This window comes from Accipiter gentilis, chromosome 1 (assembly GCF_929443795.1).
Source record: "Accipiter gentilis chromosome 1, bAccGen1.1, whole genome shotgun sequence".
Lineage (NCBI taxonomy): Eukaryota > Metazoa > Chordata > Aves > Accipitriformes > Accipitridae > Astur > Astur gentilis.
In genome coordinates this window covers 26,936,451-26,961,029 of record NC_064880.1, presented here as the reverse complement: position 1 = coordinate 26,961,029, position 24,579 = coordinate 26,936,451, and the positions used below count along the sequence as shown (strand labels likewise).

The 24,579-nt window shown below is 38.1% G+C and overlaps 1 protein-coding gene across 2 annotated transcripts in view; it reads right to left on the bottom strand.

Annotated features, from left to right (window-relative positions):
* The window catches only part of RAPH1 (Ras association (RalGDS/AF-6) and pleckstrin homology domains 1), a 97,481-nt gene that overhangs the window by 57,604 nt on the left and 15,298 nt on the right, over positions 1 to 24,579 (bottom strand). For both annotated transcript variants that reach the window (XM_049799606.1, XM_049799611.1), the window contains exon 2: positions 2,775 to 2,894. In XM_049799606.1, coding sequence (XP_049655563.1) covers positions 2,775 to 2,894 — 120 coding nt within the window. The remainder of the gene's footprint in view (positions 1 to 2,774; positions 2,895 to 24,579) is intronic.

Genomic DNA, 24,579 nt, shown 5'->3' with positions numbered 1-24,579 from the left:
AGTGACAAGTGTTAGATGGGGAATCTAGCTCTTGCTGTCATTGAGCCTTGACAGGCCAGCAGAGGGTCTGAATTTAAGCAATGCTTGTACTGATAAAGCTTTCCTGAAGATAAGCTTGTCTGAAAGAAAAGCATCTTCTATCTCCAACAGAAGAAAGTTTCTCACCTAAGCTTTTAATTTCCATTTTCCAAATCTTTACTCAAGCCTGTGTTAAAAATCAAATGCACTATTTTTTCCCTAATATTTATTTTTGCTGAATTCACTTCTCAGTTTGGCTTGAACTTAAAAAAAAAACCCTAAACAAACAAACAAGAAACCCCACACCAAATCAAAACACAACCACAAAAAAACCCCACTTTGTTAGGAGGTCAATCACCACTTAATGAGAAGCCAGTGATGCAGCCTCGCCTACCATCAGGTGGAAAAATCTCACCTCTAGTACCTCTAATGGAGCTTACATATTGTCCCACACAGAATAGCTAAATAATAATAATAAAAACAACAACAACAATAATAATAATTTAAAAATCTATAACCCTAGAGGCAGCAGTGAAACTGGAGGCAGAAGAGGCAAGTTAGGGTGCATTATTTCAGACTGAACCCATAGACTGCCACAAAAGATCTCCTGTAAAGCAAATACATTCTGGTTAAAAGCACCTAAAATGTGTTTTACTGAATTTAATAATAATTAAGTTATTTCACATCCTTGGGAACACGTGATATGCTCTCAGCTACCAGAGCACATTCTCCATAACACATTATGATGCTAAACTAGCAGTTTGGAGAACTGCTGAAAACTGCAACCAAAAGCTTAGTTCTGAATGATCATGAGAAGCAAGGTAATATTTCCTTCATTTAACCTGCACCACAGAGCAGGATAACTAGGGCCGGATATATGTTAATGCACTCTGCGTTAGTGCCAAACTCTGCTCACATATGCTACAAATTTTGTGACTACATTTTAAATGCTTTCATTAGATGAACAGTTAGAGAGGGCACAGTGAATTCAAATGATCTCATAGGCATCTTAACAATTACAAATCTTTTTAAAAGCACTTCCATCTAGAAAGGAATGTGGGTCTTACTTTCAATCCCCCCAAAACAAACATCTAGGAAATCTAAAAAGGAAGTTAATGTTCAAGCAACTCAGGGACAAAAAACCTTTCCTCCTAGTGCTCCTAGAATCCAGATGATAAATAGCAACAAATGTTGAGACTACAGGAGAATGCACTTTGTAGCTTATTAGCTCTAACCAACCCCCTTTATTGGGACTTTATTGGGATAGCTGCATCAAGACACAATCACTTTCTAAACAAACGAACTGAGACACAACTAACTGCATTAACTTGTTTATACAAAACCATATGAGGTCACTCAAAGTTTTGGCAGAAATGTCATTTCTCAGTAGTCGTAAAAGATAGAATGGCAACTGTCAGGCTATGCTGCAGACTGTGTTGTACAGCAACATGAAAGTGAGAAACAAATAACGTGGGTCTTCCCCTTAATTACCTGTTTGTAGGTTTTAAGAATTTTGCATGGATCAGCACACAAATTGAGACATCACCATAAAGTCTGTATGTCAATAGTGTAACTGTAAGCCCCAAGTATGCTTATATATCTAGGCTGCTCATACCTGAAAAAAATGGGGCAGAGTACAAAAGGTCTCAGATCAATTACCTATTGTGCTCCTCTGAAGATCCTCACTCGAGGTAATTTACAGAGCCCATGCCATCAAAACAGCTCCTGCTTACCATTAAAAATCCTTCACAGGGACTTAAAAAACCAAGAATTACAATATAAAGATTTATTTCACAGTCTTCCATTCATCTCAAAAGGCAGGATTCTTTATTGCCCTGCATGCACAAGTTCAGAAAAAAAGTGATTTTCCCCTAGAGTGCTATGTACATTTAGATCTTGCAGGCAGAGTTTTAACTAGAAGGTAAGACAGATGAGCCTGAATTTGAAATGCCGTCACATGATTAGCTCAATTTTCCTTCAGTCTTTGGGTAAGATGAAGATGAGAAAAGCTACCTCTTCTCTAGCTTACTGAAACTTAAGGTATCATACCTTTGCTTAAGTCTACGTGACAAAGAGGGAGAAGATGAAATATGTTATTCAAGAGGACCAGCTCACACAGCTGAAAAAAACATAGCAGGCAGTCACAGAGAAATGGCCTATCACCCCAAGAGTCTGGCATACCGTGCAAAATGCAAGATCTGCTTGTGAAGGAAAGGAAAAAGCACTAAAAAAAAGGAAGTGCGAAAAGATGATATCCTTTCAGCTGCCTCTCCGATGCAGGCAGAGTACTCTGGAATAATGGTGAGTCCTCTAGGGTGTATCAGGGCACCTTAACATGTCATCAGTGGCAACATTCACAATTTCTTGTTCCTTATTGCTGTTCAGGTACAACAAATAAATGCTGTCATAGCTGGACAATATCCAGCCATGTGTATGGAGATATAGCCTACCTCTAGCCAGCCAGCTAAAGTCAGTGTTTCTCTATGTACATGAGGATAAAATACCAATTCCATAGTTGTCAGAAGAAATCATACCCTTTGGGAAAGGTCAAACTAGCAGGTCGTGAAAAATGAATTTAACAACTTTGAGATGGGGAAAACAAGCCACTTTAGAAATCTTTAAAGAGTACTGAGCTGGTCACATGCTACAGTCTACCTTGCTTCAAGTGGCAGGGCTAAGTAGTTAGCATCCAACTGAAAAGAAACATGTAATACTTGTAAAGAATTATTCTGTGATATGATTGAAACCTCGCTAACCTGTGTGAGTTTGTCCAGTTCCCCCAGCCAGGCCCCAAACATCTTGTCCAGATCCTGATCTTCCTTATCACTATCTTCTTCTGCACCATGGTCAAGTTCTTCATCTGATAATTGCTCCATCTGAAAAAAATTAAAGATTGATACTCAAATTGTATCAGTGTCTAAGAAAATTGGTGTCAGCTACTAAGTTTCTAAAAAAGTGTTCTGAAGTCAAAGCACATGTCTGTCCACAAGCTTTATAAAAATTGCATACATTCACAGTTTATTACCCTGCTGAAAAGTAAAGAGTTAGTGTGAAAGCTGCAATGGATAATTACAAAGCCATTCTTGAAGCTCACTTTTGTCAGAACCTTGCAGAAAAAGATGAAGAACAGAGTACACAATATTTAATACACCATCAGAAATTATTTCATGCTAGCCTTGCACGTGCATTCATTGCCAGCTATTGTTGGCAAAGTCTATTGACTTTACATTACAAAAATTCAACTCTTGTCCAAGGAATTCAGCTGACCACAGTTAAGCAACACCATTCAACCCACAGGAAGTGCAGTCTCACTGCACTGCAAATAGCTGACTACACAGTCTGTAAACAGAAATGCTTAAACAGGCCACAGAGAATGCCAGCAATACATCCCATGAGACAGTTTAAATCTTGGACACTGTCCAGATCACTTCAGTGATACTGCACAGTTTTTACCCAACAAAGAAACTCCTCCCTGGAAGCAGAAAGTCATGATTACATCTATCAGACCCTCCTTCATTCAACAAATTCGAGTGACCAAGATAAAGACTTAATTTCTCCAAAGGTTATCTTTTATCACCTCAAAGGAAATTAAATCTTTTGTTAAACAAGCCTCTATTCTCTTCCCCAAACATGTCCTCCAAGCCCCTTACGTGGAGTTAAGACACACATGCCTTCCTGGGTACATCCACACTGTTAAACCCAGGATCTGGTTCAGAATGAAAGTTTACATACTTGGGAGGAAAATGACATAGGCAACAATTTGGGAGTGATCAGGCACTACAGAAGAGCAAATCCTAGAGATGTGCTATAGAATGTCCAGAGAGACATGAGAACAGATGGCCACCAAGAGCTACACAAAAAATTCATGGTGTGCTGTACAGCTTGATTTGGTCAAGTCACAAGCTACATAGTAATTTGCTACATAGTTTTCAGAAAGCTCCAGTTCACATTTTGTAGATTTAAAAGCAAACTTTCTAAATGCTAGTCTTCAGGAAAAGACAAATCTTGGTCTGAAAGACATCAGTGCTGCAAAGTTGAACTGATGAGAGATGTAATGAAAGATGATAAAGGGGATCTCGGAGGAAAACTGTTCGATCCGGTTTTCACTTTATATGACAATAGTTCATGCAAAAAACCTCCATGATTTAAAAACAGCCCTTCCTTCTATTTATATATTGCTTATATTTCAATTTACCTTGATAAAATAATCAGGGAACAGGAGATTTCAGAGGTGATCTACAATTCTGAGGTTAGCAGAAGCCAGTGCCTCCCACAGATGCAAGATACTGCCATCCAGTTGCTCTAGACAAAGTGGCTTCAGTCTCCTACTGAGATTTTACTTTTGTGGGAGAGCACAATGCAGCTGCTTACCTTAAAAGGGACAATAATACTAAAGCTAACCTGGCATGCCATACTGCACCAAGCAAACACTGAACAAATTAAATTCACCATCTGAATCTCATTTCTTCCAACACTTGTTCTGAGTCCTGTTAAGCACTTCCAGCACTTCAGGGAAGGGAAGGAAGCTCTTCCTAAAATCTAAAAGTGATGTTGAAATCCAAAAAATGCCAATATACTTATGTCATAGAGCTGCATCCTTCCACCAAGACCGCACCAGTTTTTATGTTCTGTTAAGTCAGGCATGCCTTCCCCTGCAAGATTCCTCTCCATGATGTCACCTGAAAGCCCTTCCACATACAGAATTGGAGACAGCAGGGTAGCAGCAACTCAGACTCTGCCTGGACTTCTGCAAAACAAACAGAAACTGGATTCCACTTCCATGCACCTTCAAAGCTTTGCTTTTATACAGACCGGAAATATTGTAAATTCAAGACAAAACACATCATACTTAAGGTGACATGTTCAAACTGCTGTAACAGTGTTCACATTCAACAACATGGCATTTCTCAATGTCTAGGTACACTTGAAGCAAGGCTAAGGGAAGCTATTAAAAAGCATGCCTCAGGAAATATGACTATGAACTGGCAAATCAAATGAATGGAAACTGTGATATAAAACAGACAGAGCTCAGTATTTACAGATACTTTACACTGCTAGCCTTTCCCTCTTTGAGCTGTTTTTGCCACTTAATCTACAGTTAGATGGGACTTGTCTTGCAGTGCATTCATTCTACGGCACTGTTCATAACTCAACCTTTCATTAAGAGAGGAACTTGTTCTTTTTACTAATATTTCTGACAATCTAAGCTGTGGAAAGAAACCAACATTCTCAATTTCCCATAAGCTGTTGCTTTAGCTGTTTTAGCTTGGCATCAGAGACACTGCTTTAGTTCCAGTTACTCTGAAGACAGAATTAGCAGCCTAAAGAAAACTTTTACAAGTAAAGTACTGTCGTGTCAGCAAGTCTGGCACTAAACACAGTAGTATTTGCCAGCTCCTTGTAGTCCCCACCCAAGCTTCCTAACGTCAGCTGCATTTCCTATGAGCCTGTCAACGTTTGCTTGCAAAAGGCACACAGAGGATAGTGTCTCGCTTAAGAAACCGCTAATATTAGCTTGCTAGTTCTGTAAAAGCGATCTCTCTCAGCACAAGCTCCCCTACTGGAAGGAGATATTCCAAAGGACATAAAGTATTAATTCAATAAATTAAGTCAGAGACAAAATGCTCAGATAACAGCATCTGAACTTTTTGACATAAGAATTCAAAACAGTAACAGCTCAAAAAAAAAAAAAGAGTGCACATTCCAATTAAAAAGCTTGAAATTTTCCTTTTTACAGCCATTTTCTCTCTCACTGTTGTTGATCACAGCAAACATGCACCATTCTTTAGCAAATCATGATCTAACGGGGAGTTATCACACCTTTCTAAGGATATGACATTTTTATTTATAACAAGAAAGAAAAATGGCATATGTTTAAAGGGTTGGGGGGGTTGTGTGTGCTTTGTATTGTTGTTTTGTTTGTTTTAAAAGAGTCATTTAGAACTATATTAGATCTAAGAAGTGGAAAAGGAATAACTGTTCTAGTGTGACTCCATAAAGTAAGCCACTTATATTCCTAGAGCATTTGCAGGGTAGCTGTTGCCTCTGCTTAGCTTATACCAGGTGAAGTGCCAAAGTAATTTTAGTATTCATTTTTCAACACTTCACCTTCTATTCTGTTCAAGTGTATGTCAGAACAAAATTTAATGAAAATCAGCAGCATCATTCTGGGATGCCTAGATAAAATAAGGTACCATCATGGTATAGTCTTCCATATGCAAGTAAGGCTTCCTGCACTGAAGTGTGGTCTACGAACTATTTCATTATCCACTATGGACTGCATCAGTCAACTTTACCTGTTTGAAATGCTATTTAAACAGGCAGACTCATAATAGCTTTAAGTCAACTGTCTAGTTTCCAAAACAGTTCATTAGGTTTGTTCACTTTTAAATGCATTAAGCACAGTATTCTAATATTGTTTTATGAAAAATCACTGAGGCTTTCATTAGAAGTCACCAGTTGCAACAGTTAATCATAATCTACTATTTTAATTACACTGTCAGGAAAAAAAACAAACAAACTTACCAATAATTTAGAAAAAAAGAACCATTTACTCTTTCGACCTGATTGTTATGCAAGCTATTATAGCTTTTAGTATGCCAGGACAAATGTGAGATGAAAAGCCCAACAATAATGCTTCAAATACACCATTTTGACATTTTCAAGAAAGACACTGTCGTGGTTTAACCCCCGCCAGCAACTAAGCACCACGCAGCCGCTCACTCACTCCCCCCCATCCAGTGGGATGGGGGAGAAAATCAGGGGAAAAAAAGTAAAACTCCTGGGTTGAGATAAGAATGGTTTAATAGAACAGAAAAGAAGAAACTAATAATGATAACACTAATAAAATGACAACAGTAGTAATAAAAGGATTGGAATGTACAAGTGATGCACAGGGCAATTGCTCATCACCCGCCGACCGACACCCAGCCAGTCCCCAAGCGGCGATTCCCTGCCCCCACTCCCAGTTCCTAAACTAGATGGGACGTCCCATGGTATGGAATACACTGTTGGCCAGTTTGGGTCAGGTGCCCTGGCTGTGTCCTGTGCCAACTTCTTGTGCCCTGGCTGGGCATGAGAAGCTGAAAAATCCTTGACTATAGTCTAAACACTACTGAGCAACAACTGAAAACATCAGTGTTATCAACATTCTTTGCATACTGAACTCAAAACATAGCACTGCACCAGCTACTAGGAAGCAGGAACTTGTCTGCTAGGAAGACAGTTAACTCTATCCCAGCTGAAACCAGGACAACACCATTGCAGAATTCTGAAACTAACAAATTGCTGTCATGAGAAAGCAACAGCTTTGAGACAGAGGCAAGTTATAATCAAAAGTGTACTTAAAGTGCCTTTCACTGAGACCCCATTCTGCAGACTTGCACTTTGAGATGGTAGTTCCTGCCTTAAATCAACCCAGTTCAAGAGAATAGGATATTATTATATTAACAATATTTCCTTATAATGAAAACACTCTGCACTGAAAAAAGTAGTTGTAAAAGAATAAGACTGCAGGATTTGTTTACATCACACTTAATTAATAATGGAAAGATTATCAGAGAAACAAAAATAGAATTCTATGTCCTACTAGAAATGCCAATGTGATTAAAGGTTCAGCAACAATAATGTGTTTATTCACTATAATTTCAGAAGCACTGTAATAAGCATTTTGAACTAGAGAACCTTAAGTATGTTCAAAGGCAACTGACAGCATAAAACCGCAAAACATAAACAAACCATCTTTCAGGCAACTGATGTTTTTACCCCCGATCTTTTTTATTATTTAAACACAAGCCTGTACAAGCTCATGCTTGTTACTGAATTAAGGATCTTCTTCCTAAAAACAACTATTGAATTTGTTAAAAATCTATTACAGGAATGCAGTAGACAACACACAAACATTCAAAACACCATCTGAACAAGTAACTGGATTTCTGCATTTTAAAATCTAGCCCCAGGAACCAAAAGGAACTATATCACATACTCTGGTTTAGAAAACATATTCTGTTTGGAGCTGGTTTGGAAATCAGAGTTGTTCTTCCATTTGTCATCATCTGCGTGTCATTATGCCAGTATCCATTTCTGTTCAAGAAGTTGTATATGACAGAACACTATAGTAGTATACCGTATGAGCACATAAGCATAGTGTGCAGACATAAATACAGGAGTAAGATTCTAGCAGGTATTCATTCACTTCTAATACTTGTTCACCTGAGTGCTTAAAGAAATGTTACACAGGAAAAAAAAATTTAAATGCCTTCACAAAACTGACAGCCAAAGCTCATATCCACATTTCTACACATTTTCTTGACACTCAGGTAAATAATTAAAGGTAGTTTGAGCATGTAAATTATTTGTTTCTTATTAATATTCTGTTCACATGACAGGGACCAATCAAATCCTGCAAGTTCTTAAGTAAAAAATAAGAAAGTCTTGTGCTGTGACTGACATTTCTCCTTTGAATTTAATCCTGCAGCACACTAAGTCAACAATACAGTGCAGATCATTTCCTTTAGCATTTCCATGTTTCTTCTTAATAAGCATAAAATATTCTGAAATTAACTACTCCTGAAAAAGTGATTTGGAGGGGGATTAGAAAGTTATGGAAAACTCTTAGTATATTATCCAACGTCCTATAACCTAATTTACCTTAAGAGTAATCTAGATGAAAACCTGAACAAAAGAGCATTTGTTTTCTTTTAGCTTCAAACAGCATAGGAACTAGCTGAATACATCCCAAGGCTCCTGCAGCACACAGACATTCCAATGCCTCTCAAATTCAAAAACTGAGGTACAAATCTGTCAGCCAAAAAAAAATCAAATTCAAAACAACCCAAATAAAAATTTTGTCAAGTGAAAGCTTCCTTCAATATACTATTTTGAGCCAACTTTGAGCTTTGTTTTTCTTTTTTTAAACCATGCTTCAGGCAATAGTTTTCCAGGCTTGTAGTCACATAATGCAGTGAAAACACATTGAATGTCTGATAAAAGATAAAGCTTCAGCCACTTCAGTAAAAACAAAAAGAGACCTTTTAGAACCAATAACCTCACATGTTTCTGAAATTACTCAGGCAATAATTTTAACAGTTAAAATTCTGCATTTATGTATTATACAAAGAAAGCATCTGTTGCCACATTTTAAAAATCAAATAATGTCTGTGCACTCTTTTGTACCAGTTAAACAGGTAAACCTGTGTAAGCAATACAGCTTTAAATTGGAAAAATATAGAATCTATGCTTTGCATACATGAAGAGATTCACATACTTAGAAGTACCGTGGGTGACCTCTTGAGGTCCTGGACAGCAATATCTACCTGCCTCAGTGCAAGATCCAAGAAAGAAATAGTTGCACCTAAACACACATCAATAGATTGAAGATACAATTAAGGTGTATAAATCATTCATAGTTACTAATGTATTTCAGTACTGGGTCACTGGCTTATTAAGGAATGTGACAACCTCTGATTCAAGTCTACTACCTGTTTCCTGCCCTTCTTTCCCTCCCTCCGCAACTCATTAAGGATGTTTTCCTTACATCAACACATGATCTGCCACAATTCAACTGAACTGTCCTGTCAAACTCAACTGCAATCCAGCTATCAAGGAAGCGGGACTCAGCATTACTTTTGGAAATAAGCTTTAATTCCTTACTTATTTCTTAAATAAACTGAGTAGTAGCAATTTGGAAATAGGGTTGGCAAAAAGGAATGAACAAGTGTTTACACACATGGGGCTCTTTAAGCTGTTCTTCAAAATTAAAATAGGGCACTGGACTTAGCAATAAATCCTATTCTTCAAACACAGGAAGTCAAGAGCAGAACATGAGATGTACAAGACTCATTTAAAGCAACTAGTAGAACGAAGACAAATATACATAAAAACAGCTTTAAAAGCAATGTGCAGTTTGAGCATATTTCATTTTCCAGTCTTGCTTGGTATTAGGCAGCTAGTCTGGACTGCAGAAATCCAGCAAGTACAAAAACCCAACATCCTCACTGTAAGGCCTGATTCGCAGGTTTAGCTGGAGGTACAAAACTGGACAGCCCACAATATTCCCTCCCTTACCCACTGATCTGTGCAACATGCAAGAATGTATCTTTTGAAACCACTGAAAAGAAATCTTTGTGTCTGAAAACACATGTTTTGAATTGCAGACAGGCTAGAGTTTCAGTAAAAGATGGATTAAAAGCTGCTCAAAGTAACAGTTATTCAAACAGCCTGATTTCTAATTCTACTCCTAAAATTAAGCACATGCCTGTACAAAAACCTGCCTTTGCCTCTAGCTGTTTGTATTTTTTAAGCCCAGTTGAACAACAACCTTTTCACTAAATTCTTATAAATAATATAAAGAAAACTATTTTAAAGTTTGCAATAAAAATAATTATAGCAACACAGGTGAACATATAACTTACATAAATTTTAGCAACTGCTAATGAAACAACTGTTTGAAAAAGCAACTGGAAGAAGAAAAAAGTCTTAATCAGCTATCAGATGGTAATATCAAAGCAAACTGTCTCACTGTTCCTGGAACCCCCCCCAAACACATCAGTGCTATATAAACTCCCCCTCTAACTTTAGTTGACACAAGCACCCACAATTTCCTGAAATAAACAAACTGAAGATACTAGAATGTTTACTTCATCATCTTGATTTCTAACAAACAATGGGAAATACTTCTGATGTGCCACAGTAGAATCAGCCACAAAATACCCACCCGCCCACCCCTTCTTTGAAAGCTTGAAGAAAGAGGTAAAATACAAAGTGGATCAAGCAGAAGTCTACCCTATATTCCACGGGGTTGGTTTCTCATCATCACTTAAGCTGTCTTTGCATTATTACTATTTATATTGACTCTAGCTTTCCATAATTGCAGCCTAAAATTTTAAATTAGTCTCCATAGGGTGACCCCTTGTATAATGAAACACATTTAAAAGATCTTTCTTCCTGTAAGAGAGGGGACACACCAAAATTACTGAAACGTCTACTGAGGAATCTATCTAACTGCATCTGGAATTTGCGCTGCTGAGAAGGCACACAGTAGAACCTTTATTCCTTCCAATATATTTCAGTGCCTGTCTCACATCTAGCCAGGCAGATGTTGCCTTGAAAAGAAGGGGCTTTATCAATCATTGTGTCCCATTTCCTGAACCAAGATTCCAGCCGGAGCACCCAAGCGAACATTAAATTAATTCCCATAAAAAGAGCATCCTAGATTACATCATGTCTCACAGCAGATTCTTTATAAAGACAACCTGAAGACAGCTTTAACAAACTACTTAGCCAGAGATCATGAAAACAAGTTGCCTTAGGTAAAATATTTGTCAAGCAGAGTATAAAATATAGGTGTTCTCTGAAACAATGACACTTATTAGTTGCAGGAGCCAACATCTTAGTCTTACCAGCTAAGACTAGAGCATTTTCAGTGTGAAAACAGAGTGAGACTATGAAAGCTAGGAAAATGTGTAACTTTGAATCTGTATCAGTCTGCCTTCAGTAGGCAGAGATGTACTTAAAAACATACATTAGCTCCAATTTTCCAGAATCTTCATGATGCAGTTATCATAAGACAAACACTATCGTAGCATCTCTTCCCATGCGGTTTTAGCTTTGGAATGATGTTCAAATGAAGAATAACAAACATTAACAAGTTGATGCAGAAAGAGAGTTTAATGCAGTAATATCAAGAAGTGTATGTCTGTAAATAATTTTTTTACATAACTAATCTTTTTAAAATATTAGTAGGAAGTAGACAGAGTATGCATTTGTATTATAAATGAAAAAATATCTTAGAGCAGCTGCAACCTTGACAAAAAACAGCTAGATGTCAAAAAAAAAAAAGGTTTCATAGTCAAGTTAAACTTTATTACACAATTTGAGAACATACAAATTCAAAGCTTTAAGGGGGTTATTTATGCTTGACTCCATACAACACATACTTTGAACATGCTCATGACAGTATTTGAAGAGGCCAGAAACACACGATCAGGTCAACCTGTCTTAGAGGTTTTTAAATAAATGGCAAATTTTGCCTCAGTAAATGATCATTAAAAAGCATCTCCTTCTTACCAACTGAAGAACCACAAGTGACTCACAACAAGTTCTGCTACTTCAGTCCTGAGCTCTTCTTTCAGAAGAATCCTTCCTACCAATCCTCAAGATTACACTTCCTATATGTTGCAGGCCATTAAACTTCCCCCAGGTTGAAGGCTGATGGAGCCTCTACAGTGAGTGAAAAATTACTAAGCAAATTAGATTTCAGATGCCTCTATGAGGTGATTCTTGGTCCATACAGATTAGGAAAAAGAAAAGCCCTCAGACATTTCTTGCCAATTTGATCTGAGGGATAGGGGCAGAACAGATTTCAGCCAACTCTAGCCACTATTTTGAGTAGACAGCAAGACAAGACTATGCAAGCATCTCAGAGTGAGGATTCCCTACCTCAGACCACAGGGCTCCTTGCTCTGCTTTCCCAATTCTAGCTATGGCCACAGATTTCAGGAAAACATAACACCCTTAAATATTTCATTAACTGTGAAGGGAAAGTTGGGGGGTGGGGAGGAGATGTGCAGCAGCATAGGGAAAAGACAAACATTCCTAATCACAGCAGGCAGCTCACTTAAGTCCTGAAGCATAATATTCAATTCAATTATAGCTGTTATCCTAGTACACAGCTGCAAACGATACGAGAACACTAAGGGCAATGTAGGCAACCCTTCTGTCCCCAGAGTACACAAAGGAAGTGGATGAGAGATCCAGAAGTGTACATCTCCTAATGACATGGTAGACTCACACATACTGATCAGCCAGCCCGAAGCTCCACTAACACTTATATAAAACCTTTAGAAAAAGAAACGAAGAACTTGGATGTCTGAACTGTTACTGAAACTTCCCAAGGGCTTAATGATTCAAGTAAAAATGCAAGCCTTTAACATCTTTGTATGCATTTATCATCAAAACTACACCAGACATGTTGGAAGAATGAAGGAAGGAAGATTTCCGTTTTCCAGATAAGGGCCAAGGCAAGGAATACAAAGCAAACTGCTCATGGTTTGGGCAGACAGAACAAGGAAAACTGCGTACATCCATAACTGTACGTTCAGCAACATTCTGTATGTAAAAACAGAACATAAAATCTGACTAAAAAAGCACAGAAACATGCACAGTATTTTACATAACCGGTTAAAGGATTCTATTTTGAAATGAGGACATTTTCAGACACACTACTAACAACAGTCCAAATGATGATCCAAAAGGTCTAACACATTTCTCAAATAAAACAGCACCTAATTGTGCTATGTCTCATTTGGCCCTCTCTTTCTTCTATAGCTGCTGGTGTTGATGGAATTATAATAGAAGGGAAAAAAAAAAATCAAAACCAAGCAATAACACACAGCAAAATCAAGGCTGTCTTATTCTGTAGGGGGGGCACACAACAGCCTTCAAAAGGATTCAACTGAGACATGAGCAAAACATCTTTTTGTGATGCAGATCTACATTCTTCCCTCTCCCCCTCCCACAGTATACAGTTCCATCCCTGTGCTTGCTATTCAACATGCAGGTTGCATTGACTATTCTATTTACAGGCAATGCAAAAAGAGGTACTTCTATGTTGGTGTGATTGATAAGGAAACCTAGCAAACAGGAAACTCCTTAGTTCAGGATCAGCAGGTGACTGAACCAAGATGCATGAAACTGCACTCAGGGATGTGCACTCAGAAGGAGGGGATATCTCAAACAATACGAGAAGAGACACAGCATGAAAGAATGACATTGTATATACATCCATAGTCAAACTTAATGGGCACTGAAAACCACTTGTCAGCTGCATTGAAAGGAAACCACTTTACTACCACCACTAAACTAAGCACTAATTTAATAATGCAACAGAAGCAGGTGAGACTAGCCTGTGCACAGGTGCTGTACATTCATGCCATTCTGGCTACTCCCTGAGAGCTCCACAGGTACCCAATCTACCACACCGGCCTGTGGATCTTCTTTTCAATCCAGAGAAGCATTAGAAGACACACTGTAAATTAATTTGTATGAGCTTACTTGCTTCTTGCAACTTCATTCATTCCAGAAAAGTTTACGTAGTCTCTCTTCTCCATCAGCAGACTAGGAATAGCAATGGATTTTGTGACAGTATTTGGCCTTACACATAGATCCCAGCAAATATCCAAATATTCTTGTAGCTGTGGCCCAGTAATAACAATCACCGGGCTGACAGCAGCACTTTTAGGCTCACCCTGCACTTGGGAAGGGAAGAAGCTCTTGTCAACCAATCAGTATAAAATTCACATCCCTTTACAGATCAGTCTATGTCTATTGTGCCTGTAGAGAGTCTTTTTCCACCAGGAATGAATAGTCAAAGAAATTCATTTTTACACGCATACTAGGCTGTCTTTCAACTATAAGAAAGCAAAATAAAGCAAGTAACTACCAGCTACATGTATAAGCTGGAGATCTTACTACTTCTAGAAGATGGTATATATGAAAGATCAAACCAACCAGGAGGAGGGAGGCGTAAAAAAATCATAAATTACAATACAGGTGAGGGTATGTCCTCATACCACTCTGAGCTACTCTATGCTTTAATACAGTTAAAAACTAATTTTTGCTCAGGGGACCCTCTCAAAGGTTAAAAATAATCACTATGCCAATGCTCACTTAAGATAACCATACCAGACACTGGCAATCTCTATAATGTGGGTACTATCTAGACTCAGAAGAAGTTGCCAAATCCCTTTCAACAAGGGCCTAGTGACAGCCTATGAACCATGGTTCAAAAAAAATGGAAGAGTAGTGCTTTAGCTATGATAAAGAAACAACATTCTCAACAGGTTGCTTTATATAAACTTTCATATCAGGGTATATATTCTTTACACTAACTTCAGCTGCAACAGGCTGGAAGTTGATTTAGGATTCCTGGTAAAAATTAAGATTACATTGTGAAAAGCTGTATTTCACTATAGCTGGAACTACCATCTCCAGAAAAAAAAAAAAAAAAAGAAAGAAAAAACCACAACTGTATATTTTTCAGAAAACCCACAAATAAATGCAATACACCTAAAGTCCATAGGTGTTTCATTCTTAGCATTTGAGTCAACACATTTTGTTTATAGCTAGCTGTTACAAAACAGCATAACCTTAAGAAACATCACTTTTAAAAAAAGTGTTTAGAGGACAAGTAGGGAAATAACCTTTTAGCTGATATATTATCAAAGAAGGAAAAAGTATATTCAATTTACAAGACACCTGATTTACTTTAAACCCACTCCTAACAAGCTGAGCAGAAGAACAACAACAATACTGGCTTAAACCAAAAATAAACCTATCTAAACAGCTTTCTCGGCTCAATTTTTACATTTTTAAGCCACTTGTAAGACCAGCTTTAAGTATTTAGATTGGCAGTCAACTTTCATCCTCCAACTTCATTGCAAACTGCAAGCAGGGACATTAAACCCCCCTCTCTCCCCACCACTCTTTTTCATCACCAACCTCTATAAAGAAGGATGTCTGCCAAGATGTGAGGCAGACAAGCATAGCCACTCTCATGGAAAAAAAAAAAAAAGGATGTATGGCACTGCACCATGACATTACCAGAAAAGAAAGAAATGCTACGTAAGGAGATGCTTTTCCATGGAAAAGCTGTGCCTTGTGGAAGGCTTGGAACAACTGCATAGACGAAAAGCCCTGTGAGTCTAGGAGAAAGACTAATGTGGGGCACTGGACAGATGAGACCTAGCAGTCAAGACTGGAAAGAAAGGCTGGAAGTTAGCAGGAATGCGGCAGTTTTCTATGACAGGAAAGGGGAGGGGATCATTTGGCAGTAAATCAACTTTGCTCACTAGGTGGTGATGTGTGGCACATGGGCTGAAGGGTCCCTTGCCACACAACGAAATTTGGGAGCAGCTATGGGGCATGAAAAGGAAAAAGTACAGACAAGTTCTTCATGATATGGATGTAGGTGGAAAAACATGTTTATGAATCTCACAACTGCAGGAGAACCACTGCTTTGAGACAGTACTTTATCAGCGTCTTCCCCTGAGTCTTGCAGGTGATTAGGCACAATTTCGGATCCCCATAAACCTCACATGCAATAACAAGACAGAAAGCCAACTCCCTGCTGCATAAACTCCAACTCACAGTTTTCCTTGTTGATACTGGAAGAATCCAAGTCGTATTTTGACACCACCACCAGGCAACAAAAAAAAAATTCCCCTGAAGGAAGTCCTACACTTGTACAACTCCTCCGCACTTGCTCTTTTTCTCCTCAAAAAGTAAGAGGAAAGCCCTTCCAGAAGAGATTTCAATCCACAAAACTTCTGAGAGACATCTGGTTGAGTAGGGTGCCAAAGCCTGTAACAATCCCACCACCATTATTCTTTAGTAAAGCCTTGTGCTGGTTTTGGCTGTGGTAGTTAGTTTTCTTCATAGTAGCTAGTATGGGGGTATGTTTTGGATTTGTGCTGAAAACAGCGTTGATAATGCCGAGATATTTTCCTTACTGCTGAGCAGTGCCTACACAGGGCCTTTTCTGCTTCTCACACCACCTCACCCCACCAGCGAGTAGGCTGGGGGTGCACAAGAAGTTGGGAGGGGACCCAGCTGGGACAGCTGACCCCAACTGACCAAAGGGATATTCCAGACCATAAGACATCATGCTCAGCATATCAAGCTGGGAGAAGGAGGAGGAAGGGGGGGAAATTCGGAGTTATGGTGTTTGTCTTCCCAAGTAACCATTATGTATGATAGAGCCCTGCTTTCCTGGAGATGGGTGAACACCTGCCTGCCGATGGGAAGTAGTGAACAAATTCCTTGTTGTGCTTTGCTTGTGTGTGCAGTTTTTGCTTTACCTAGTAAACTCTCTTTATCTCAACCCATGAGTTTTCTCACTTCTACTCTTCCGATTCTCTCCCCTATCCTGCCATGGGAGAGTGAGCAAGTGGCTGGGTGGTGCTTAGGTGCCGGCTGGGGTTAAACGACAACAAGCCTGCAGAAATTGCTGAAGAAGAGAAAGTCTGTGAGCAGATATAGAAAGGCATGTTCATCACTGAAAAAGGCTGAAAATACAAGCTTAATTCTTATCCGCCTTTTTAGCAGAATGTCACTGAAAAACTCTCTCCAAAGTTTCTTAAAAAAAAAAAAAAAAAAAAAAAGGAAAACCTGACAATATTTCTCCCTGCATTTTTACTTTTTAATACTTCCTTCACTTGGGATTTTGCTTGTACTGTCAATTCCATATCCTTTCTCTGGAAGGATGGTTTAATTATCTTAAACCAAGAAGTCCACAAAATAACTCAAACCAGTATCAGCAATTTGAGATGTAAAGCTATGAAAATTTGTCACAGACTGCTAACAGGAATCTAAGCATTGCCTACTGAACACTGACCTTAATCTCTAGTTTATAAGCCTCCTGAAATTCATTTAAAAAATTTTTAATTGATTTTTGTATACTTAAGATGAGCTCTAAAGATACACGTTCATACTGAAAAGCTGCATTATTTCAGTTTCTAAATAAATCTTGGCAGCAGAGAGGGAGGGAGGGAGGGAAGGAAGGGGGGAAAAAACACCAGTTCTGGACTCTACTCCCTGGAAAAAAGCAGTTAAAGCAAGAAAGCAGCCTCAACATAAGAAAGTTTTGTTATGTCAAAGGTTAGAGGTGTCAAAAAACCAGTTAAGCACCAACTGATGCATTCCAAAAGGACTTGATCTAGAATTTAATTATAGAGATTAAGACCAAATGTAAATATTTAGCACAGAATCAATGTTTTAAAGCACACATTCCTGAAAAAGCAAGAAAATTGGCTTCCATAGCAAAAAGGAAAAAAGAAAGTGTAAGTCAAGTCACTGAGGAAGTGAATACAAAATTTCTATACAGTAGAACAACCATGGAAGACAGGACTGACAGCTGGGTCTTGTTAAGGAAGGACTCTAAACAGAAGGATTTAAATTCATGGGATTAGGCCAGCATTCCTAAGAAACACTGTTCAGATCCTAAGTGGCAGAGGTCTTGTCTAAACAGCTCAGCCCCTGAGTCACGTAAACAACTACTGTAAAGTCTGCTGCCACCACACTTGGTAGCTTTGTGAATGGAACTTTTCTTGCATATGAAAACTACAGACAGTAGTGTGCTTTGCTACTGCAACTGTGGGGAAAAAATAAAATAAATTGAGTCAACAAACTCTATACTGCCACTCAGGAACATAAGTTCCAAGATTTTTTCCAAAAAGTTGGTTGATTAAAACTAATCCTCCCCCCCCCAAAACTTTTAAACTAGTGAGGTTTTTTTATTCAGTGAGGGATAATCCTAAACAGGTGGCTGAGTACAGCTATTATACACACAAACATATATACACGGTGCATTATGTTTCACATTACATTTTGCTTATAAACACGCTTGGAAGTTCTATCACTCAGTATTCAATTATTCTTGTCTCTCATCTAACTTTGATTCTGTGGCAAATCAACAAACCAAAGTAAGACAGATTTAGATGATGAGAAGAAAGAACACCTAAGGCTGACTAAAGTAATGCTAAAGTTTACGAAAAACTTTTTTGTAAAGTCACAATTTTTAGATCAGACTGATATAATTTATGGCTAGTTTTAAAGCCATCTGAAAGTAACATGGGTACTTGTATTAAAAAAAAAAAATTGCGTGGAAAACAAGAAGTGAATGAGCCTTTTTAAACATCAGGGCTTCTTAGCAAGGGTCACACTGACTGAAAAACACTGTACAGTCGTTTCATTTCCATGCTAAGAAACACAAGTTCATAGGGACAGGAATGAGATACTCCATGGCATTCACCAATCTGGGGGACAACTGAATTGTGAACATCAAGAGTCCCTATAGCTTTCAAGTTAAGAAGAACGGTACTCTACAGGATAGCTCATGGGATTTGCCACACAGCACCCTCCCACAGAATACTCAGCAGCAAAATGCAGGATTATTTCATTTGATAGCAACTACCCTCTGACTGCCATCCTTCCTGGCAGCCATAGAGCCTCTCTTCCACTGTACTGGATTTATTTGGAACGTGCTACTTCGTAAAAAGTCATAGGTAAATTCAGCTTGTCTATTTCTCAAGATAGATAGGCGAATGGCTTTCAAAATAATTCACACAGACCACATTCAAGTCGCCCAGGAAAAGCAATGCTAGGAGCAGGTTCTATGATATGCTGAAGACAGCAGATCATTTGTGCTTACCCCTTCAGAAAAAAATTCACCTACTCCTTCAATTTGACCTGTTCCCAGGAACATGCTATTGTGAAAGGGGCAGCCTACCTCCTAGCCGCATTACTCTGCATGATCAACTCATTCATCATATACACCTACAACTATATCAGCTGAGTAAATCTACACTTACTTTTAGCAAAGCATTTGAGAAATTCAGGCAATTTATTATTGTTGTTGGCATTTAAGAGCTGCAGGATATTAAAAAAAACCAACAAAACCCAACACATTTTGGAGGAATGCTTTCTTTGCATTTAGAAAACACCAACAACTGCCTCACAAGCAACAAAACTGTAGTTCTCTTTCTCTCTATTTCAGAGCCAACTTTCTACAGTCCTTTCCAAAGGAGTTTTTGGAAAAATGTTTGTACAAGCTTTCCCGACAGCTTGCTGCCCTTTTTTTTTTTTAAGCTCCTGTTCCTACAATTTAAAATAACTCACACATTAAAGCTTTAGCCAGCCTAATACTTCATTGCTGTCAAGAAAACGACGGACTCTCCTTCCCCTACATCCACTAGCACTTTGCTCCAGAACATCACTGAGCCTGCTCAACCTTCTAAACCACCAGAAAGCTCACTCAACACTCCAAACACCAAAATAATCTTTCTGCTGAGTTAGCAAACACAAATAGATTACCCTTTGACTGGACAAATAAGAGAGCCAACACATTCTTTTGGGTTCATACCAGACAGCTGGCAGAAGGGACAGAGAAAGAAACAAGTGGGACTTCCCTTTTTTGGCAGCAGCAAGTTCACATGTAACAGGCTCACCTGTAACTTGCAACTCTACTTCCAGCTCACAGTGTACTATAAAAAAATCAAACACTTGGCTTACATTCTTAAGTTCATAATAAATAGAAAAGGCTACTTTTCCAATCAGTACAGAGAAAATTTCAAATGCTACCTACTGTAGGGCATATGCAAACACATATGCATGACACTGAAAAACAGTTATAGTTGTACTGCATTTGCGTTTATTTATATTAAAATTGGATCAGTTTTACCAAATCAGTAAAATGACAAGTCTTAATAAATTACTTAAGCTACAAGCATATTTAAAGCTTGTACTTTTCATTACAAGCATTTAATGTTTTAGCACTTCTCAGATATCAAGTTAATCCCCAGAGAAGACTACACTTAAACAGATGTTGGAACAATTTGGGGAAAAAAAAAAATAGTAGAGCATTACCAGCCATAAATACATTAATAATTCTGAATTCAGAGAACTTCCAGCATTAACTCTGTAGCACTGAGGCACAAGATATGAAAACACAGCATGCCCATGCCATTACAGAGAGCTTTCAAATTAGAGGCTAAATACAGAAATGGTGTTTTCCCTGATGCACTTTTTCATTTAATGCTTACTTGGTCAGACATTTCTGGAATCTTTATTTTACAAGTACAGGACCTTGCATATATTGGAATTTGTGGTCTCAGAACCAGCAACACATGTAAGCACATCTGTGCTTCTAAATCTGTGTATATAATTTTAAAATATATTATTTATAAAATAATAGAAGAAAACTCTCTCTCCAATGTGAGTTACTTATTCACTAGAATAGTCTATAGGTATTCATAACATTGAAACATTTGTGCATGAGCAAAGGCACAGCTCTGTTAATGCATCACAGAACTGATGACAAAGGTACAAATGAATACTTGTTGCAACACAAATTCCACTAAGAAGTGAAATTTGAAAGGAAGGGCTTACACTAACAGGCCTGTATTTGTAGCATAGTTTTCCCAAATTATCAGGAACAAACAAGACATTCTTCCCTTAGATGTAAACACTCCTTTACTACATGAAATGGTATGAAGAAATGGCATGAAGCTTCATCGGGAAGTTCAGATTGGACATTAGAAAAAGGTTCTTCACTGAGAGGGTGGTCGGTGACTGGAACAGGCTCCCCAGGGAAGTAGTCATGGCACAAAGCCTGTCAAGAGTTCAAGGAGCATCTAGATGATGCTCTTAAGTCATACAGTTTAGTTTTAGGTAGTCCTGCAAGAAGCAGGGAGTTGCACTCCATGATCCTCATGGGTCCCTTTCAACCTGAGATATTCTATGAATCATAGAATTTGGGTAGAGCTATAATTGTGCAGTTTACTACCAATTCCATGAAGTTAAAGTCACTTCAATTTTTCATTGTCTGAAGCATACATTTACTAGTTGATACAGGCTGCTTCTCCTGCCAGTGTAAGAAACATTCTGCAGTCTTCATACAGAAATTAAGCCACGATATACAACTTCACATTTGTTTCGAAGTTTGTATATGGCTTCAGTAAGATGAAGATGCACCATCTGCTGGCACCACCAGCACACAGATGACTGCCTCTAACTCTGCTGTGAGCAATGAGAAAGAGAAATGGGGTGACCAGCTTCAGGCATGCAACAGAGCACCCTTCCTCCTACATTCCTTCAGAGCCTTCCAGAGTACAGTATGTGCTTTATAAACCATTACATGCTAATAACTACATGTGTGGTTTGGGGTTTTGTTGGGTTTCCTTCAAAAACCAAAAAAAAGATATGAGCATGAATGGTTAATGTCATACCATAATATTTTCAGAAACACCTCAATTCAAATTCTTTCATAAGAATATTTGGACATACTTAAATACTTCAAAAACAAAACAAAACACAACACCAAAACCCCACACTTATAATTCCAAGCAAGGAACACTAAGGGCTCACAAAATTCTGTGTAATGACCAGATATTAACAGTGCCAAGCTAAGTCTGGAGTAACTCAAGCAAAGTAAGAATTTTCTAATCTTTTACCCACATTGCCAGAGTCAAGACTGCAAAATTCCTTTGGAATTACACTTTTAAAATATCTTCTGCTAGACCTTTACTTAGTGTAAAGGGTACTTACAAGAATACTCTGCTGTAGATCCCTGTATACCTTGACTCTAAGTTTTTAAACAGAACCCTAATTGCAACTACAATTTTCAGGTTTTGGTGTTTGAAATGATCTCTCTCTTATGGAAAGATGAAGAGGGACCCCATATTCTGTTCCCTGGAGAAGGAAGAATGACCACTTCCCATTGTCCTTGTCCAGCACAGACACATCTCACCAGCACACTCTCAAGGCTTCCCTAAATTTTTGGTTTTAACAGGTGTACAGAGCTCAGTACTTAAACAAGGGTACAAGCCAACTACACTCTCAGCTGTGGCTATGGTTTCTCATGATACTCCGCAAACAGCTTGTTGCCATTGAAAGCAGGGTCTTTGTCTTCCCAATAGCTAGCTCTAAAGGTGATCATGAAACATACATACTGTATTTATTATTATTTCATTATATAACTGAGAATCAAACCCACAAACTTTAGAAAACTTCAAGTAAGCAAGTTTGTCAAGACACAAATGTTCCTGCCTGTCTTTGCCATCACATCTTAATATCAGAAGCCATCAAGGCTTATTCTTTCCTGAATTCTGTGGAAAAATGGAAAACTTTGCAAGAAGGCTAAATTATAGATGACTTTTCTCAACTAGTCAGATAATTTTAATTCATCTTTCCTGCTACAAATGTAACTGTACTACCAAAATACTGTTTAAACAAAGAAAAACAACCAAACAACAGAAAAAAACCAACTTTTACAGACATATTGATGCTACAATAGTTAGAAAGAGCCAAACCTTTTATGGATATTTTATTATTAACACACACTACCTCAGGTTTTTTCCTACAGAACATGAAAATTCATCTCGCCATATGAAAACAGTTACATGCAATTTCTAAGCATTAAAAATTAGTTAGAAAAACAGGGCTAAAACCAAGCTTATACTGTAATGCATACTGAATTTGCATCTTGCTTAAAGAGCCATGCCCTTCCTAAGGCAAAATACTACCTCAGTTTACAGTATCACTGCATCCAGTGTCAGTTCCTTTCCAAAACACTTAAGCCTGTCTTCAAGGCTGATCGCCAGTGTTGTCATATCCTTCAGTATAATTTGGAAAGCAGCAGGAAACATGGCTCACAAGAAATGCAGGAATACCTGACACATGCAAATGCATCAGAATCTACTGTCCACTCTGAGTCTGTTTTTGAAGTGCAACTAAGTATGCTTAACCATAGTGAACTCCTCACAGGATTAAGGGTATTCCAGTCAAGAATTCTCACTGATTAATATTTTTCTGCTATATAAAACCAGGACAAACACTTATTCTAGACATACATCTTTTGGCAGGACTAGGGGAGGAGGTTATATCTAGCTCATAGAAAATTAGGCCACCCATTTCATAAGCAAATACAAACTGCATGTTGAGGTTTGTTAAGCATTTCATAGGTACTCTGCCTCAACAGAAATTTGGAAGAGATTGATCACAAATTCTGCATACAGCTAGATTAAATATAAATGCAGGAGGAAGGAAGTTCGTATTTACAACCTTGGTCAAACAAAAAAACATTGTATCATCTTAACAGCTGTGTAACAATTTGGCAGGCCTCAGAGTAAAGTTTTTTTCTGAACATCCCAAAAGAACAATTATTTTTGTTGCCTCAGAAATATCTTCTTTGGCATAAAGACCTCTCCAAGGAATGAGGCAGATGAATAAACTACAGAATATAACACTAAAAGTGGAATGTGTACCACAATGACTATTTTTACTGCTAAAGCAGCTGTACTGAGTTGACCACACTGTATAAGGAATGTCATTTGTGACACTAGGAATGGTAATTACTTGGACCACATTCACATGTTGGCAAGAAAGAACTGATCTGCATTAATTTGCTGTAGCCAAAATGAGCCACAAAGCAGCAAAAGTAGCTATTTAAAGTATAAGTGACAGCGAACAGTTTAAAAGCCACATTACAATAAGTCTCTTAATCCATTAGCACCTCAATATTTAAAAGCAAAATAATTTCCAAGCTGTGTTTGTCTATTGCACTATGAAAAAGTTTATGCAGGTGCAGAAGTTTGTGGAACATTCCATCAGCCTACAGTCTCATCTCCTCAGACTGCTAACATGAGGTGTGAATTGGCTGGAAGATATTTTTTTTGTTTCATTTTTTTGTAGAAAAGATTACTACACTTGAATCTTAGCCCTCTCAGGCTGAATTAAATCAAAAAAGCAGCACTGTGAAAGGATTTACAGTGAAGCTTAAAAAAACCCAAATTATTTCATGGGTTTTACTGGTTTTCTATCTTCCTTCAGACCTGTAAAAGCTCTTTCAGGTCTAAGTCTTGCTAGCAACTTCTTTCTATTATCTTTCCAAAGTATTTATGAAGTTTTGCTGATAGGAGCTACAGCCTAGCACACCTTAAAGGGCCAACTTGTGACAAATTAGAACAGGTTAACAAGCCAAAAATAGAAATAATTTTTGCAGAGTAA